We start from the raw sequence: 17,507 nt of genomic DNA, 5'->3' as shown, positions 1-17,507 counted from the left end.
CCACAAGTAAGATTAGCTATGATGGGCTGCTCATCTCCCACTGATTCTAAGCAATTCTATACATCTAGTTGAAATAGAGTTGCAGTATCTGCAGGCAGTCACACATGGGGCTGAAATCCATAAATGACGCTGGGCACAGGTGTGTGGAACCTGTGTGGCTGGCACTGCAAACAAGGCTTGCTGCACGCAAACTGCACCTCACCTCTGAACAGAAATCTGCCTCAGAGAAACTATGCAGGAACATAACATTTAAAATCCATATAATAAGTGTCAAAATATTCAACCATTCTTTTAAAATGGCAAGTCAATACGATATTTGAAAGTGGCACCCGTTTTCTAAAGACCTGAAACCCCGATGAAACCCTGTATAAGTCATGAGCTCTGTGCCAATGTGTCTGCGCTGTGACATCTATTGCTTTACCAAGCACACCTGCAGTTCTGATCCAGCCATGCATGCAGCTTATGCAGCATTTCAAATCTGCGCGCAGACCTGGCAGCTAATCGCTTCCGTTAGCCTGCTTACAGGAACAGACTTGAGAACCGATAAAACTGATCTGAAACTTTTTTTGGCTGAATTTTGCCTGTGGTCAGTGAGCATGTCACACTTCACTTATGCAGAGCCAAGCAGTAATGCAACACCTCTAATCTGTTTATCGTGTGAGAAACAAGCCAGTGCCCTCAATGTCGCGCATATGCAATGCTGCCATTCAGAAAGCAGGCCTTCTCAGCTCCAGGCTTTCGGACCTGCTACTCAGAACAGTTCCAAGTTTCTCATGCTCCCAGCGCACCATATCCAGCTCAGATATGTTCCGGTAGGAAAAACTAGAAACTTGGGATTTGTGAAAAAAGGATTTAAAACAACCCGAGGATAATCACTCTCTAAAATGCATGCATAATACCTGTTAGAAAAGCAATAAAATCTTTACTCCATATTTCATTTGTTTGAGTTTGACTGCAAAGTGCATCTCAATGGAAACCAGACATGGGCAACAACAGAAGCTGGATTTCAAAGGTGACCTCAGTGGTACAAAACCTTCAAATGCTCTGACGGAGCACCGTTTCTATGCAGCTCACCCACCATCCCAGTGGACTGATCCAATCAGAACCAAATGACATGCATGACCTTGCTGGGTGCTGCTTCAGCAAAGGGCATGCGGACACCTATTTGTGGCTGAGGGTGGGTCCAAACAAAGGGGGTGGTTCTCCAAGGCCAGCAGCCACAGTGCCAACAGCAGAGATGCACAAGGAGGACAGTACAGCATCGTCATCATTAGAAATGTAATTTTCTAAATATTTAACAACTACACAGCACAACGGTTCTCAACAGGCCCAAGCTTATGCTTTTAGGACACTGATGCGAATCCCACCGACTTAAAAGATCCCCTCATCCTCCCCAGATGAACCTTAATGCAGAGAGATAAGGGCAGGAGCGATATGTGCTGGTAGCCTGCGTTGCAGAGAGCTCTAATGTCTGCTTTGAGCCCACTACTAACAGAGGAGCATGGGCCACAGAGAGCGCCCCTCTCGCAACAGACATGTTAGATGGCAGAGAGGAGGGAGGAGGGAAGGAGAGAGAGAGAATAACTTTGTCGTTCTGATTAAAATTGTGACTGAGGATTTAGGGACAACGGTTTACATGAAACATGCTGTAATAGGGCCTAGTATTTCAATCAGAACAGCTGTGTGACATGAGCTAGATTGAGTGATTATATACTGCATACATATTCATGGCGTCTAATTTGCATGAGGTGAGGAAGCGAAACCTGTTGTCAACGTATGCTTTTCTAAATCTGCAATACTGACTTCTTTAAGTGTTTGGATTAAAAACAGTCAAGATGAGCCCGGAAGCCGCCCTTTTGACAAATGTACATCACTGTGCATTTATGTGGAGAAGGACAGCATGCTAAGAAAGAACGCAGCCAGGAGGTAAATTGGGTTAAGATGTTTACAATGGGTACAATTTCTCTTCTGAAAAATTAACCGTTTAAACCACCCCTGTGCTACTGATTGAAACATCAATCAGTTCTGGTTTTTTTATTCTGATTGAGGTGTTTATATGGAGCATTTTCATTTGGTTTAGGCTCCATGTCAACCCTCCTACTGACTCGAGTCCTCACACACAACAGTGGAATGGATCCCAAAACCATGCAGCAGAATTCATGGACCTGATCATCTAACTGGAGAAAACCAGTAGTGCTTTACAACAGGCATCACATCATTCAATTAACATTCAACAATGGGAGCCAATTCCCTACCTTTTACAAACTACACTGGCCATCATAAAAGCGCTTTTAAAATCACTGAACCTGAGCTGTATGCTCAATGTGTTTTAAGTGCTAATTTTAAATGTAATTCAATTTTTGCTTAGTTTAACAATAAACAATTTCAAAAACACCCAGCCCTAGGACATCTGGATACGTCATGCGAAACAGACCGAAGGAACAGCATGTTACAAAGCCTCCGAGTTCCAATTTCCTGGATGCAGATTTGATCCCAGCTTTTGATAAAGTCTGGAAGGACCTCACTTTTCCCTGCCTCTCTGTCATTTGTATTCCTGGCACAGATCTCCTATTTCTCATTTCAACCAGACAATATTTTATATCTGCTCAGAAACACAAAGCTTCCCCTGCCGTCCTCAGTCGAGGGGTTACTCAAGGATCTTCTCTTGGCCCTCTTCATAATCTGCATTCTCACTTGATGCCAGATAACTTGTTCAGGTTATTTGTCGTCACAGACTCGGTTTTCATTTTTACGTTGATGATGCACTAATTCAGATCAGTACTTCCACAGTCATTCTTCCACGCTCACTAATCATGTGCTGGATACACTAATTTTCTCTAACCTTGATAATCCAAATCTCACTACTGACATTTCTGAAATGCAAGTTCCTAACCTGTTTGCAACCTTTGTTTATCTACTTTTTCCATTGTTTCACACCACTCTGCCCTTTACCCAGCATAAAGAATGTGGAAACTCCAGTTCATGACTTCATGGCTACAAGGCTAATAGTCTGGGAATGGGTTAGAAGGTTAAGCCACGATGAAACCACTACGGTAGCATAAAAATGCAGCTCAAGCAACGTGCTCACATCATTCCAATCCTTTACAACATGCAGCGGTTACAATTTTATCTTTTACAACCGGTACTGGTTACAGCCACATCCTTTTAATGGCTAGTGGTTAGAGTTACACCCTTTATAATCTATACTGGTTACAGCTGCATTCCTATTAACCTGCATTGGTTACCAGTTACAGTTACATACTTTAAAACCTGTACTGGTTATACCTCACACCCCATGCCAACATGTCCTTTCTAGTGAACAATGCTCAGTCTAGTGACCTTGAGCTTGGTAAACCTGGAAAAGGTGCTTTATATTTAAAACACATTTTTATTATGATTTAATATGACAAGAGGTTTCTGCTTAGTTTACTTCTTAGCAGGTTTAGACTTTAAGGCTGCTAAAGCCTAAACTAACCCTTACTGAATAATAAAAATATGAACTGCAAAAGAAAAACCAGTCCTGTTACTAATGAAATGTTTGTGGGTGCTGGTAAAATACATTTCAAACACAGTCGGTCTAATTTCACACTAAAAATAATAAAGAATCATAATAGATCGTTTTAAAAAGTGCAGCTGTTCCCTGGTGTAAGCACATTTCTGTGCTAACACTCAACAGTGGCCACTGTTAAACCTGAGCTACCACCAACAGAGACAGTCAGCGGTAGGCCGAAGCGTGGGAGTGTGACATTGCACCTGAAAGAGCCTGGTGAAGATGTCAAACTCAAACACAGAGATGTAGTCATTACAGGTGAGGTCAATCGTGGACTTGAGTGCCATGGCCTCCAGGCCGGAGCTGATTGGGTGGAACTCATGCAGGGCCTGTCGGAATATCTTCCACGGCACTATGGTCCTGCACAAGGTGAAGCACACAACACCACTGGGTCACACACACTACAGTCCTGCAGAGTCAGGTGGAGCACAACCCAGCATTAAGTCACACACTCCACCACAGTGAGTTATGCTCATAATGGGACAGAAATGCTACGCCTGATATAACAAAATACTTATAAGCTGATTGGGTGCATGGGAGAAACCTCACTTGTCACCAAATGATCTCCTCCAGAACTCTGCTGCATCTGCCTTGGTGATTCTGAAGTTATCGCCTTGGAACAAGCCATTGGGGAAGATGGCCTTGAGCTCGGCCAGCATGTGACTGAAGATCAGCGAGAGTTTGGTCAGGTTCCGTCTAAAAGAAAGGAACACAGGAGAGGACAGCCAAGGGTCAAAGGTCAGTCACAATTAAAAAAAAAATTGTTTTTTTAAAGCCATTAAACATTAGCCTGTGAAGTGTCATGATTGAGGAACCGCCACATTATCGAATGCTCTAGAGATTGTAGAGGCTGTTGATTTCACCTTTTAAAAAAAAATAAAAAATTCCTCCATGTTCAGGTAAGGTACTCCCTGGGAACTGGAGCTGAGCAGACAGGGAAAGCACATTCCACCCCCTGTGGAGATGAAGGCAGCCGCACACAGCGGCATGAGGAAGATGATGGGTGAGTTGGACAAGGCCCACATGAGCAGGGAGGCTACAGCATTTTTCTGATTCCACTGGCCCTGGGCATATGGGCCCAGGCAAGGCGTGCAGCCCCGCAGGGGGAGAGAGGGGGAAAGAGAGCTGTGATTTACAGGGCAGCACAGCGGGGGTTTGTGTGAGCTCTGCGGCCTGGAGAATTAACATGCACAAGAGCGCGCCAGTGTGTGGCAGGACTGCAGCTGCTTCCAGACGAAGAGTCCCAAATCTCAAATGTACCCCCCCACCCCCACCACACACACACACAGTTACAAAGCCTGTGCTCACAGAGATGGTCACTGAAACATTCACCAAGGCACTCCCCAACAGTGACAGGAGCGAGTGATGGCCCACTTTCAACACAGTGGAAAGGTGGCAATGTGCCGCTGTGCGAGGACCAGCTGTGCGGCACCTCTAAACGCCAGGGCAGCTTCAAATTCCAGCATGTGGTCAGGGCGGAATGCCATGTGTGCAACAATACGGAGTGAGCACATGAAGGAGTGTTACAGTTTAGCAACCAGCCTTTAAATGTGACGCTGGGAGAGGAGCTGTGATGAGACGGGCAGGAGAGAAGAGATCTGTGATGTGACTGGTATGCAGAAGAGGCTCAAAGACTGCTGTGTGTGTGAAAAGGGGACCGCTGGGAAGGTCTGTATACTCAGCCCCAAATAGCAAACAAGGATATGCACTCTGAAAGGACGACGCTACAGTAAACACAGTGCGGCCAAAGCCCAGGCTTATGTGGACACTAAGTGCGACAACCAGAATACCAATGTGAATATTGTGAACAAGCTCTTCAGTGCCTGAGATAAGCATTTGAGAAGCTGTCATGTGCAGATATGCCTAAATTCAGAGGCCTCCTTTAAAGTGTTCGGAAGAAATTTGACAGTGACTTGGACCTGAAGCCAGAGTCGACACCCTGATCTGATACTGAGCTCTGCATACAACACCAAATGTCAAAGAAAAACTGCTTTTTTTTTTTTTGGACACCAACACCAACCTTCATGTTCTGCAACCTAGCAGGGGCCAAACTAAAGTGTCCAGTAGGTTCTCCAAAACCAAGAGGAGTCTAGAAAGTCCTCCATAAACAGTTAACATCAATCGCCAGTCATGGATTGTCAGAGATTTCTACAATTCTAATCTAAACCGTGCTACCAGGGGAAGTGGTCGTAAAATGTGTTACATTACTGGCATGCTAGCGTCACAGGTCAAAACATACAGGGCAACAAATGCCAGGACGGCACAAGCGACGCTCAACCAGCAATTGCTCCACTACATCTCCGTGCGACTATAATATGGACACAAACCGATTACAGTTTTGTCATAACCTCGATTTCTCTGAAGGGCAAAAATTCATCTCCTGAAAATAACCTCAAATTCTCTGGATTGGATCTCGTCCCATGGGACTCTAGCCAAGTTTGTTAGCTTAGCTACTATGCTAGCCGGGATAACGCTACATGGAGCTTCTTCCTTCCTCTGGGATTCCTGCCAGCACACTGCACTGGGCAGCTCCTTTCCAACCCATTTCTTTTCTTTATATGAAGCCCACACACACAAACACACGCACGCATTCATGCATGTTGCAGGTAAAGGCTATATAAAGGCTGCGCCTGCTTTATGTAGGCTTCATACTTCATATAAAGAAAAGAAATGGGTTGGAAAGGAGCTGCCCAGTGCATATATATCTCTCTCTCTCTCCTGTAAGACAGCTCTTAAAAACGATCCTTTGGGACAATTGCTGCTTTCTTTATGTGTGCTTTCGCTTATATTACACAGCAATGGCAGTAACTACTTAATCTGAGAATTCATCACCCGAGACTACATCACTGAGAGATTACAGTCCAACAGCCAAAAGCACTGAAGACTACACAGTACTAGATATTTCAAAAGTGGCGTGTGTTTCTCGACTATATTAAAGCATTTGTTGCTCTCAAGACTAACTCTTGGAATGATGTTACAATGCTCCCCATTTCCTCGGCCTGATGACCTTGATGATGAGTACAAGCCAATCTACAGGCACTTCAGGACGTTCCCTCATCTGCACTGACGCCTGCTGGTCGTACCTAAAACATGACCTCACATCCTCTGTGACAGTCACTGCAACACACACTGCAGATCAGGGCAGGAGTGTGTTCATATACTAGTGCGTAGTCTGGGGTACTACAGCAATCCTGGGTCATGCCATTAACCTGATGAATAAGTCTTTCTAATTTAAACGATGAATTACAACAGATCACTTTTGAAAAAGTCACCTAATCACATTTCATTAGGTGATTAGCATTTAGTGTTTTGCATGCCACAAGACTCTAATTAGGTACCAAGTCAGTCATTCATACATTCTATTATGTGTCTGAATTAGCTGAATAAAGACCTTATTGCTTTTTATTTAAATACTATACTGCTATTTCTCCACAGCTAATAACAGACTGTGGTGCAGTGGGTAATTCTAATATTCTCTCCTTACAAAAGAAAAAAAGAAAAAACAAACAAACAAACAAACAAACAAACAAACAAACAAACAAAAACACACCCCAAACCCAGGCAGCCAATCAAACCTCTGCCACAATCCCATCTGTGGCTGAGGTACAGCCATGAGAGCCTAGCAAGTCTATGGTGAATTCATCCCCCACACTGTTGCCATAATGACTAAGTGGAGACCAGTGTGGAGAGCTCATCCCGCCTGGCCTTCCCTGGCCTGCCCTGGGCGGGGAGAGCTCCTCTCCAGTGCCCGCCTCATGGGCCAAGCTTTCCCTAGATACTGCGCTTTTGTAAGCTTGACTCCTCTTTTGGCCTGAACTTTGACCTGCAGCTGGCGGCTCCCTTCCTGTTTCCTGTTTTCCATGATAAAACGGCCAGGCCAACGAGAGAGAGAGAGAGAGAGAGAGACAGAGAGAGAGAGACAGAGAGAGAGAGACAGAGAGAGAGAGACAGAGAGAGAGAGAGAGAGAGAGAGAGAGAGAGAGAGAGAGAGAGAGAGAGAGAGAGAGAGAGAGAGAGAGAGAGAGAACAAGAGAGAGCTGTCAGCTAATGCTGACTGTATACCATCAGAGAGCCCTTCCTCTGGCCTGGGACCTTCCCACCTATAAGCTCAGCACAATATGGCCACAAAACAATCATTTAGGAAAGCGATTTTTTTGCAATTGTGTATTTTTAGTTCTAGATTAAAGCACACTAGTCTCATATTTCTTTCTGCATGTAGGCGTAGTACAGAGATCATTTTGTCATTTACCATCATAAAATGTGCATGTTTAACGTGCCTTATGTACGGATCTTTCTGACCAATGACAAAGAAAAGGCATAAAGTGAGAGCTTACTTGTTATTGTTGCAATTGAATAGTTGTGCAAGCATGTACACTTTGGCAAACACTTCTCTTTTGACACACAGCATTTCTCAACCATAGACCATCACACTTCTGTGTTTTCTGTGGTTTTTTTATGTAAAGACAACAGACTGCGTGAATCCTGCAAGGGCAAAAATACCCGGCAGCTGAGAGTAGGTCATTCCAGGGCTGACACAAAGGATCATTACTTAAGCAAGCTCGCTCCAGTCTGGAGAGCTTATCCATTTCAGTCCAGCACCATGCAGAGGCTGCAGTGATGCCTATGATGTATATGGATGCCAAGGGAGAACTCAGAGACAACACGTTATTCAACAGATGACCTTTGTCCAAAATGTCCTATTTTTCTGAAACTCTTGTGTATGTCCATTTTACTACAATTTTGAGATCTATAACGTGTACACACACACACACACACACACACACACACACACACACACACACACACACACACACACACACACACACACACACACACACACACACACACACACACACACACACACACACACACACACACAAAGAGTTCCCTTTGTGGAAATGGACCCAGGTCATAAGATGGGTTTCCTTTTCAACAGAGTCATCACTTTATGAATTTAACTCCGGAACTGGTTTCACACTAGATCTCTGCCAGGAAACAGCAGTGACAGGAGGCTCACACCCCACTGCGCACACACATTCACACCATAAATACAAAAATATCAAAGTCCCTTCACATCCACCGGAAAGAAAAAAAAAAAAAACCCATCTTCAAAATATTTGTCTGTTTGTTCTCATAGATCTGACCTTTAAAGCTGTTCAGAAGAAGACACTTAAAGGGATGAGAGATCAATGTAGCACGCGTGTTTTGGCTGGGCCATTGGAGGAAACTGGGACGCGTCCTGTAGCTGCCAGTGAGCTCACCAGGTCAGAAAAGCTGGTTGTTTTGCGAGTGAGCGTGCTGGTGTGCGAGTATCCAGCCCTCCTGAAAGGCAAGGCAGGGAGGACTACAGACCAGCATCCCTCGGAAGTGATGAGTGCCGTCTGCATCCAGCCTGCAGCGGCGTAGGGGGTAAATGCCAAATGACCTTCCTGCGGAAAGTACAGCGAGGAAGCTGGTGAAATGGGGTCCTTTAGTGGTTTCATTCCTTTAATCACTGCATGTTAATTTGTATTTATGTCTTCTTGAGAACAATGCAGCTTGTTAAAACAAATGATGAAAGATTCGTCCTTATCGTGGTTCCTATGTATCAGACAGTGTAACACTCAAAGGAGCTTTAAAATAACAGCCTAACTGCTTAAGATTAAAGGACCTTGACATGGTCTTAGCACCTGACCTCTCAGGAGGTAAAAGGCCTAATTTAATACATTTAAATAAAAAACAAAAGCCCACAAAGTAGAGCTTACAAGAAGAAACTATGTCAGCTTCGAATTGTTCATAAAGGAAGATTTTTGAATTTCTTTAGTACAACATTTCTAGTCACCAAATACTGCCTGTAAGCATGCGATAAAACTGAAATGGTATCTGTAGATCTCGGACAGCCCTAATGCGCCCCCCAGCCCAAGAAACACGGAAGAACAAAAGACATCTGCAGAGTTTTTCTGTGATCAGAAGAAATCAAGCGCCTGCAATGGTTGTGCCTTTATCTACAATCTTAACCATGTGACAAAACTCTCATTACCTCCTCTGAGATGAGGTTCACTCTTCGCTCAAGTTGAGCGAGTAGTCCCAGAACGTGCCGCGGAACACGATGCTGGCACCGTGCGCACAGCATAAGCCGGCACCTACGCCTCAACAAACGCACCTGTGACGATTACGCTGGGGCCAGTACCAGAGGAAGCTCTGGCAAGTTCACCACACAAAAGGAGCATGAAGAGTCTGTTACACCACAAGAGCATGAAAGCTGCCTCTGGGCTAACACACGTGGATCGAGGCCTCGTTAGCTTGCTATCTGCCGGCGTGTTACCGGATCGCCATAACGGATCCTTTCATGCAGAGTTCCCAGGTTTGAGATAAGATGAGGCGATAATGAAATGCAGCTGGGAGCTCAGACTGTGGGTGCACCCCTGTGCCCACCCATGTAGGGACACGAGGCCAAAAATCACTGTGGTTTAATTTTAGCGCCTGGTACGATGGCCCAATTCAAACCGAGTCTGCATGCACAGAAACAAGGACACAGCGGCACACTAAAAACAGCTCAACCTGGCAGAACTCAGCCCGCTCACACAGGAGGGCCCGAAACCCAAACAGTGCATTCACCAAGAGGGTAAACGGTCTGTGGGCACTGTGGAGCAGGGTTACGGGACTGGCGCGACCCGATCACAGGCTTCCAGCAGTCGCCCGCCATAGCCTGTGCTGTAGTGGAGGACAGCAGTGGGGAAGTCCCTGTAGCCCTTCCTCCGGGCCCAGATGGCACAGTGCCCAGGAGTACTAAAACTCACAGGGATTATATGACGGGTTTTCATATAATCCAGATATCCTGTAGATTACAACATTCATGTTGCATTGCTGAACACGCTTACAAAGATCAGCGCGAAAAAACTGCATCACTACCTTTAGTTATGCTAATCAGAATGTGTGCGTTAAACGACAAGACCGAGGCCTGACACCCCTGTTCAGCATAACATATGGAACAACACCATCAACACAACAGGGGGGGAGTGTTAAAGCAGTGTGTTAATCCATGTGTGAACACATGCTGAATGTGGTAACAAGCACATTACTCCACTTTGGGTTTTTAAAGTGCTGATTCCTGCACAGTCTCACTGCATTATGATGAATGTGCATTAGGAATGGTGCGCATGGAGTAGGAACTGGGAGTGAAGTTATCAGGAAGAGTGGTGTCCACGTGAACACAGTGTGACTGCTATACCAAGTGTTAGTCATAGATCCCTTACACACCGGTCAGGCACGTCACCCCCTCAACCACAGTTTTAGCATGAAATTCTGCTCCAAAACATATCAAAAGAGAGGGAGGATATGAGGACTTAATGGGAAAAGGGAGACATTCCAACAAGATGTTTTCAGACCTCATCAGTCCCCGGATAAGCCAAGCCTGAATACCATAAGCCTCCTCCCCAAGAATGTACATTAACTGTCAAAGTGTTTTGGATTATATTAAGTCCACAATGTCAAGCCATCTGATCCGATCTCCTTGACTTGTGCAAGAGAGCTGCTTCTTTTCGGGCTTGGGAAGAGAAAAAAGTGTAACAGCAATGAAAAACAGGTTCGAAAGTAATTTTTGGTGTGATGTTTTTATAGCCTGCCCCCTCGCCCACACTAAAGCCAAGTCATGGTGTCACGATGGTAACAGTGCTCGCTTTGAGGAACTGAAATTCCGAAGGTCAACCAAAAAGTTTTCTAGCAAAGTCTTTTCTCTCTTCTGGCAACAGCGTTAGGTTCCTAAAACAGTTGTTACACGATTATCCAACCTATCTTCATTCTGTTACTGCACCTTAAAAAAAGACAGATACAAGCTCTGATCTGATAGGCTGCCCTGTATTGTGCCTCATTCAAAACGCACTGAGAGCTGAAACGTGCCCAAGAACGCCTATATGAAGGCTAAACTGCTGCAGGCTGAATAGGCAGAGACATGTAAATGAGTTTGTTCTGGTGACATCAGACAAACAGTGATTCCATATATGGACTGTATGGAACAGAGGCAGTGAATGGAGCGTTAAGAATCTTTAACACTATTTACATATTACTTTTTCAAAATTATTTTCAATAAACTGCGGAACATTCAGTATTCTATGATGAGAACCTTTTGATACTGTAATGTTTAACCCTTAGAAGAATGGCGTGATGCCTCAAAAACAGTCACTAACATTAATAATAATAATATCAAAATATTATGAATATGAATATTAATATTAATAATAATAATAATAATAATAATTTAGGTTTATATAGTGCCCTTCACAAATCCAAGGACACTTCAAGTAATATATACATATTTAAACAATAGAGTTTAGAGAGAGAGAGAGAGATTACGACGGGTAAAAAGAACAGGGAAAAGTTTTCAGTGAGGATTTGACAGATGTCGGTGACACGCAGTTACGGAGAGACTGAGGCAGAGAACTCGAAAGTTTTTGGGCAGCGGCGCTTAAAGATCTGCCACCCAATCTAATTTGACGTACATTAAGTCAAGAGATGGAAGATCTAAGTGTGCGAGAGGGCCGGTATGGGAGAATAAGTTTAACCTTTAGACAACTAAACAATGATCTCAAAAACAGACACTGTAGTTTTAATATGGTCATGCTGAACCTTTACTTTTGAGAAATCACTCTTCGGTCCTCTAATCATTACATAATCACTACATATTCACCAGCAACACAACATTAGAAAAGCACAAAGTAATACAGTTTATATGTAATGCAATAACGACACAGCTAGACAAACTATAAACTCCAACTCCATACACACACACACACACAAAATGGTGTGATTGCCGCACAATAAAAGCGAAACCATGTACATTCTGTTGAATTAAAGCTGAGATTACACACTTCAGCTCTCTATTTCAAATCCAATGTGCCAAAACCAAAACCACAAATTTTCACCGTCTACGGTCCATTTTCTGTTAAAAGCAACCGTTTTAATTAGTTGCGATGCAATATGATGAACACACAGATTCTCTGGCATGCTTGACCGATCTTTTTCTCCAGGGCAATTAGAAAATACCACCAATTAATTTGTAATATTTTTTCAATTTTCCATTACCTTTTATAAAGTGTCATTAATGAAGTACAACCTGCAAGTGTGCATTTGCAATCATGGCATTTGGTTTAAGTGGGAAAAGCTCTGCTCAGTTACGGACACTAAGTGACACTAAGCCTACTGGAGCTGCACCCGAAACATGTGAAAACTATAAAGTGCACGATATTCAATCGTCTCTGAGAATTTTACTTCACGTATTTCATGTAAAAATAATTCGGAAACATGAAAGTCAAAGAACGAGGGTGCACCAAGAGAAGGAGTCTTCCCAGTTCACAACAGCGTGCAAGCGAGATCACATGTAAACACCCAGTGCCAGCTCAGAATCACCAGCAGAACACAGCCGAGGTAGCAGGGGTGGCGAGGCCCGTCAGCAAACAAGGACTTCAAAAAAAAAAGCACCGCCTTTCACGACTCAGAAAGCAGAAATGCAACAGACAGCTTGCATGAGTCCTGCTTATACAGCATGGAGGTTCCAAACGGCACTATTTAAGTTTAACACAAGGTTATCGGCCCTTGTTGGGTTGAATGTTTGAATAAGTACTCACAGTACAAATTTGCACAGTTGCAATAATTCTACTCACAGAATTACATGCCATGAAAAACAGCATTATTGTAAAACCTGCATGCGCACGTCTAATGTCGAAGGCCACGTTGACCGGCATTCTGTCCACGCTGGTACAGAAACAAAAGCTTGCGTGAGCACCATATATGGCTCGCTGGGCCTGTGTGATGTCCATTCAAATCTCAAAAGAGAAATGATCGTAGGCCTCTTCTCTTTTATACTATGGAGAAGCTTTGCACTGATGAAAGATGAAACAAGCCATTAAACGTCTATGTACAAGAGGGGGGAGAAAAAACAACAACAAAAAAAACACTTGGCAAACAGCAGCAAAAAATGAGAGTCCATAATGGAGGCCAGTATATTTCAGGTCAGTTAAAAGCATGCTGACTGTCCCTGACAGACCACTTCCTCCTTTTCACCATTTGCATTTAATAGGTCTTTATCCAGTAATAAAACACCAGTGTTGCAAAGAGAAGCCACGGAGCAGATGCAATCTTACAGTGATACAAAATCCATGTGGCCCAGGCAGCTAATCCATGACATTTGCCTCTTAACACAATGGGAACACAAACCAGGAGATGTCCAACAATCAACTATGTAAGCAGCTTTTCACAATTCAAGACCTGACACACAGTTTCACAACTGATGAGTGCTTCTGCTTATAGCTCAACCTCCCACACACTGAGCTTAGCCAAGATAGTGAGCCATTTCTCCTTGCTGAGAACTACTTCTCAAAACACTGACCAGCAGTACCACAACCCTCAGAGGGTGGTCGAAGGCTTATCGAATTGATCACAATTCACTTCTTTTGTACCTTAATTTTGACATTGTGTATAGACCGTGCACATGTTAAGTGCAGCTGTTTTTAAGGTTGTTGTGGGTGATCTCATTAGGCCAAGACTGAAGCAAGATTGTGTCTTGCGCTTGGTAAGCAGAAATGCCTGACTGTGAGCCTGGTCCTCATGAGTGCACCAAAAGGAAGAGCTTACTACAGGCATGGTTTGTGAACAACAGGTTTGATGGGGAGGCACCTGGACTGGGCCTAACGGCTCACCTTGGCTGGGAGTTCTCCTCATACATGCGTTCTTTGCCTTCCTTGAAGAGGCTGATGGTCTGCTTGGTCTTCTTTGTCAGGTTCTCCATGAAGACGCGAAAGTATTCGTTATCGCCCAGTGTCTCCATCTTGCCCTCGTAGCGGGACAGGATGGTGCGTAAGTGCTGGTAGGTGTCTGGTAGCAGGTCCAGGATGTACGGGGGACTGTTCTTCAGGGCAAGCTTGGGGTTCTGGCATAATCGCACCACCTTGACAGAAACACAGAAGTGCCACTAAAGAAGTTAGGCTGACAAATCATTTACATACTAAAATTACACATTATGGAAAAAGATAAAACAAAAATAAATATTTAGCTAATGAATCATCTTAGGAACTGTCCCCAAAGATCGCTTTCTCTATCCATAAAATCACTTAACTGAAGAAACAGAAGAACACATGATAATTAGGTGATCAGAAATGATACTTGGATAAATTGTTATAAGATTAGGGACAAATGTGTCTTCCTCTGGTTCAGGTGGTGCCAACGACCTCAAACGGGTCATCATTGGGGATCAGTAAGCCACTAGATTTCTGTGTGGAGTATTTACTCCTTTACTTTACTGCTCTATGTACTGCTTTTTCTAAGCACACACTTTAGAAAACTGAAATCAACACTGCAGCTGACCACCCTAAAATGAACAAATTAGAGAGAAAAGCACAGGGTGGAAAAAGAGAAGCAGCACCAAGGACTGGTCTACCCTGAGAGCTGATGACGGTCTTTTTACAGAACGCATCCAAACACTATGCAATAACAGCCTCCATATTTGACTTCAAAATGACTAATCCCAAGTTACAAACTTAGATCTGCCAAAGCTTTCTGCTCAGACATACAGGCCCTGCCTGACTATTGTTGGTGCAGTAGCTATGCGCCGTCACCTTCTGAACTATTGATCAAGATGTGGGTGGGAAATTTGAGGAAACTGCGATCTGCTCAGATGTCAAGGCCCCAGCGGGAGCTGCGCTGCACAACAGCACCGGCCTGTAGCTGCTCGGAGCCGAGGGGTGGGAGCAGCAGGGTAACCTTGGCCCTTAGCTGTGCGCGAGCCGTGACTGGGGCAGCAAGCAAATGATGTCACTGTGAGGTCACAATAGAGTGCATTCTCATGCCCGCCCCATGTTTGGCTCATACCCGCTAAACATTGGTGCCTACAGTCCTGACAACCAGGAGATAAGACTGCCGTCATTGGGGCATCCAAATAATTATCAGTAAGCATGCATGCCATTATGCCAAGATGTGGACACTATCTCCTTCATGCAAATATGCATGCAGATACACTCCCAGAGGGAGTGCACTCATTGCAAGGGTGTCAAGAGTGCTTCACTGCCCGGCTCTCACTCCTGCAACCTCAGGATTCACGATGGGAAGCCACCCCGTGTCAAAGGACAAAAGCACCCATCATTCCCCCACCCTTCTCTGGACTAAAGCTACAGTAAAAAAAAAAAAAAACAAAAAAACCCAACACCGTCCAATCGAGATAGAATGTGGTGAGTTGATAAATATAATCTAGGGGTGTGCATTTTAGAGAAAAAAAAGGTTTTGCAAACATTCATTTATTTTAATGAAAAAGGTCTTTTAATATTTGAAACCACCATTTTTTGCCTAATGAGTTCTGTATGGAACCAATGATAATTTGACGCAGCTTCATCAGCACTTGGTCATTTGACCTATAAAGCACATCAAACTATTTAAGAGTGTGCACAGGCTGAATTGTTGGCTGGACACCATTTGGAAAGGTGACTCAGCACCAAGATGCAAGTTTTACAGAATGATGTGACAGGTTTTGGGCAAAGCGGTCTAGCTCAAATGAGCTGGAATGTTTTGAACAAGAGTGAATGCATAAAGCTGGCCACCTGCTCTTTAGTCATGCTAGACACAGATGTGACACATCACAGTAGCTACTAAGTCTAACCCGATGATTTCTCTGAATAGGTGAACACAGTAATGAAAGTTTTAGACAGAACTCATTGCATCAACCAAAAAAGGCTGTTAATTTGCAAACTGATGACATGCAAGGAATTAAATGTATTTTGCCATACCATCCATCATTCTATTATTTTGAAGAAAATGGTCAAACCAAACCAAAAAACAGAATGGTTACTTGCTTTAATCTTTACTACAGAAGAAACTGAGTTTATTGTTTTTTATACACCACACCTTTTTAGTGTGCAAAATTTAAATTTAATGGGGTTGAATGGAATAATAGAATAGAATACAATAACCCTACTCAATTGCTAAGAATTAGTCAGCAAAGTAATATGAAAGGGTGGGGGGGTTAAGAAAACACCAATAGAGACAGACCAAATATCACTGAGTTGAGAAAAAGGAACAGCAAATTACAGAAAACACCAACCAAAACTTCCCATTTTTGGACATCAGATCTGAAAGTTTAAATAAATAAATAAATAAATAAATAAATAAATAAATAAATTTGTAAGTTATTATCAGCTCCTGCCATTTTCCCTCCAGAACATCAGGTTATTTACCAGTTACCATGTCATTAATCTTTATTACCATGGAAGATGTTCCAATCAAACCACAATCCCAGTAGGAAGTGGGAGATTAAGGGACATTTTTTATAATCCATAACTAAACTTGTGTGTATGGTAGCAACATAACTTAGTAACTTCAGTTCTACGCTGTTTATGTTTGTTTTTGGCCCACAAGCTAGATCTGCTTTTTATGAGGCATAAAGCAAATGTGCGGTCAAACCTTTTATTTGAAGAATAACAAAAAAGATTTGGGTTTTAGTGCTGGCAGTGAAATGGCCATGTAAAAGAGCGTCAAAGAACCATGTTTTTGTCACGTCTGATATTGAGTGCCAACAGACCCTTGACACTTCTCTTGTTTTCTTTGATCTTGTATAAAAGAGAACTGAACAGGAAACATGAACTCAGCAAGCAACCACATTTATTTTCCATAAGATGAAGCTTACTTTGCTGTGATGAAAGGCAGTAAAAAGACTTTAAAACCAAAATATGAAAGTAAAAATGTACCTGAGGTTTGTGAACCCTAAAAAAAAAAAAAAAAAAAAAAAAAAAAAAACCCTAATTAAGTGACTTGTTCAAATATTGGTGGTTCTCCAGTCAGGTGAGCAAGTATGTTTAATTGTTAAAGGTGTGTCACAGATGGAGTATGTCTGGCAGATAGGCCCAACCAAACGATCTAGCCAAACTACTACATTTAAATCTCAGTTTTACAGCAATGAAGCACTATGACAACTGAGGGGCGATGTGCAGAGTTTATC

The 17,507-nt window shown here is 43.3% G+C and overlaps 1 protein-coding gene across 4 annotated transcripts in view; it reads right to left on the bottom strand.

The window, feature by feature from the left end:
* Positions 1–17,507, bottom strand: part of cbl (Cbl proto-oncogene) — a 29,961-nt gene that overhangs the window by 10,886 nt on the left and 1,568 nt on the right. For all 4 annotated transcript variants that reach the window (XR_014117874.1, XM_081700067.1, XM_081700068.1 and 1 more), the window contains exons 2-4: positions 14,224–14,471; positions 4,100–4,246; positions 3,754–3,910 (exon numbers count right to left, since the gene is read on the bottom strand). Coding sequence is in view for 3 of the 4 variants with exons in the window: in XM_081700067.1 (XP_081556193.1) it covers positions 3,754–3,910; positions 4,100–4,246; positions 14,224–14,471 (552 nt within the window). In the remaining variant the exon portion in view is untranslated. The remainder of the gene's footprint in view (positions 1–3,753; positions 3,911–4,099; positions 4,247–14,223; positions 14,472–17,507) is intronic.

Source organism: Electrophorus electricus, chromosome 17 (assembly GCF_041902795.1).
Source record: "Electrophorus electricus isolate QZ-2024a chromosome 17, ASM4190279v1, whole genome shotgun sequence".
NCBI lineage: Eukaryota > Metazoa > Chordata > Actinopteri > Gymnotiformes > Gymnotidae > Electrophorus > Electrophorus electricus.
The sequence above is the reverse complement of the archived record's forward strand: the minus strand, read 5'-3'. Positions and strand labels throughout refer to the sequence as shown.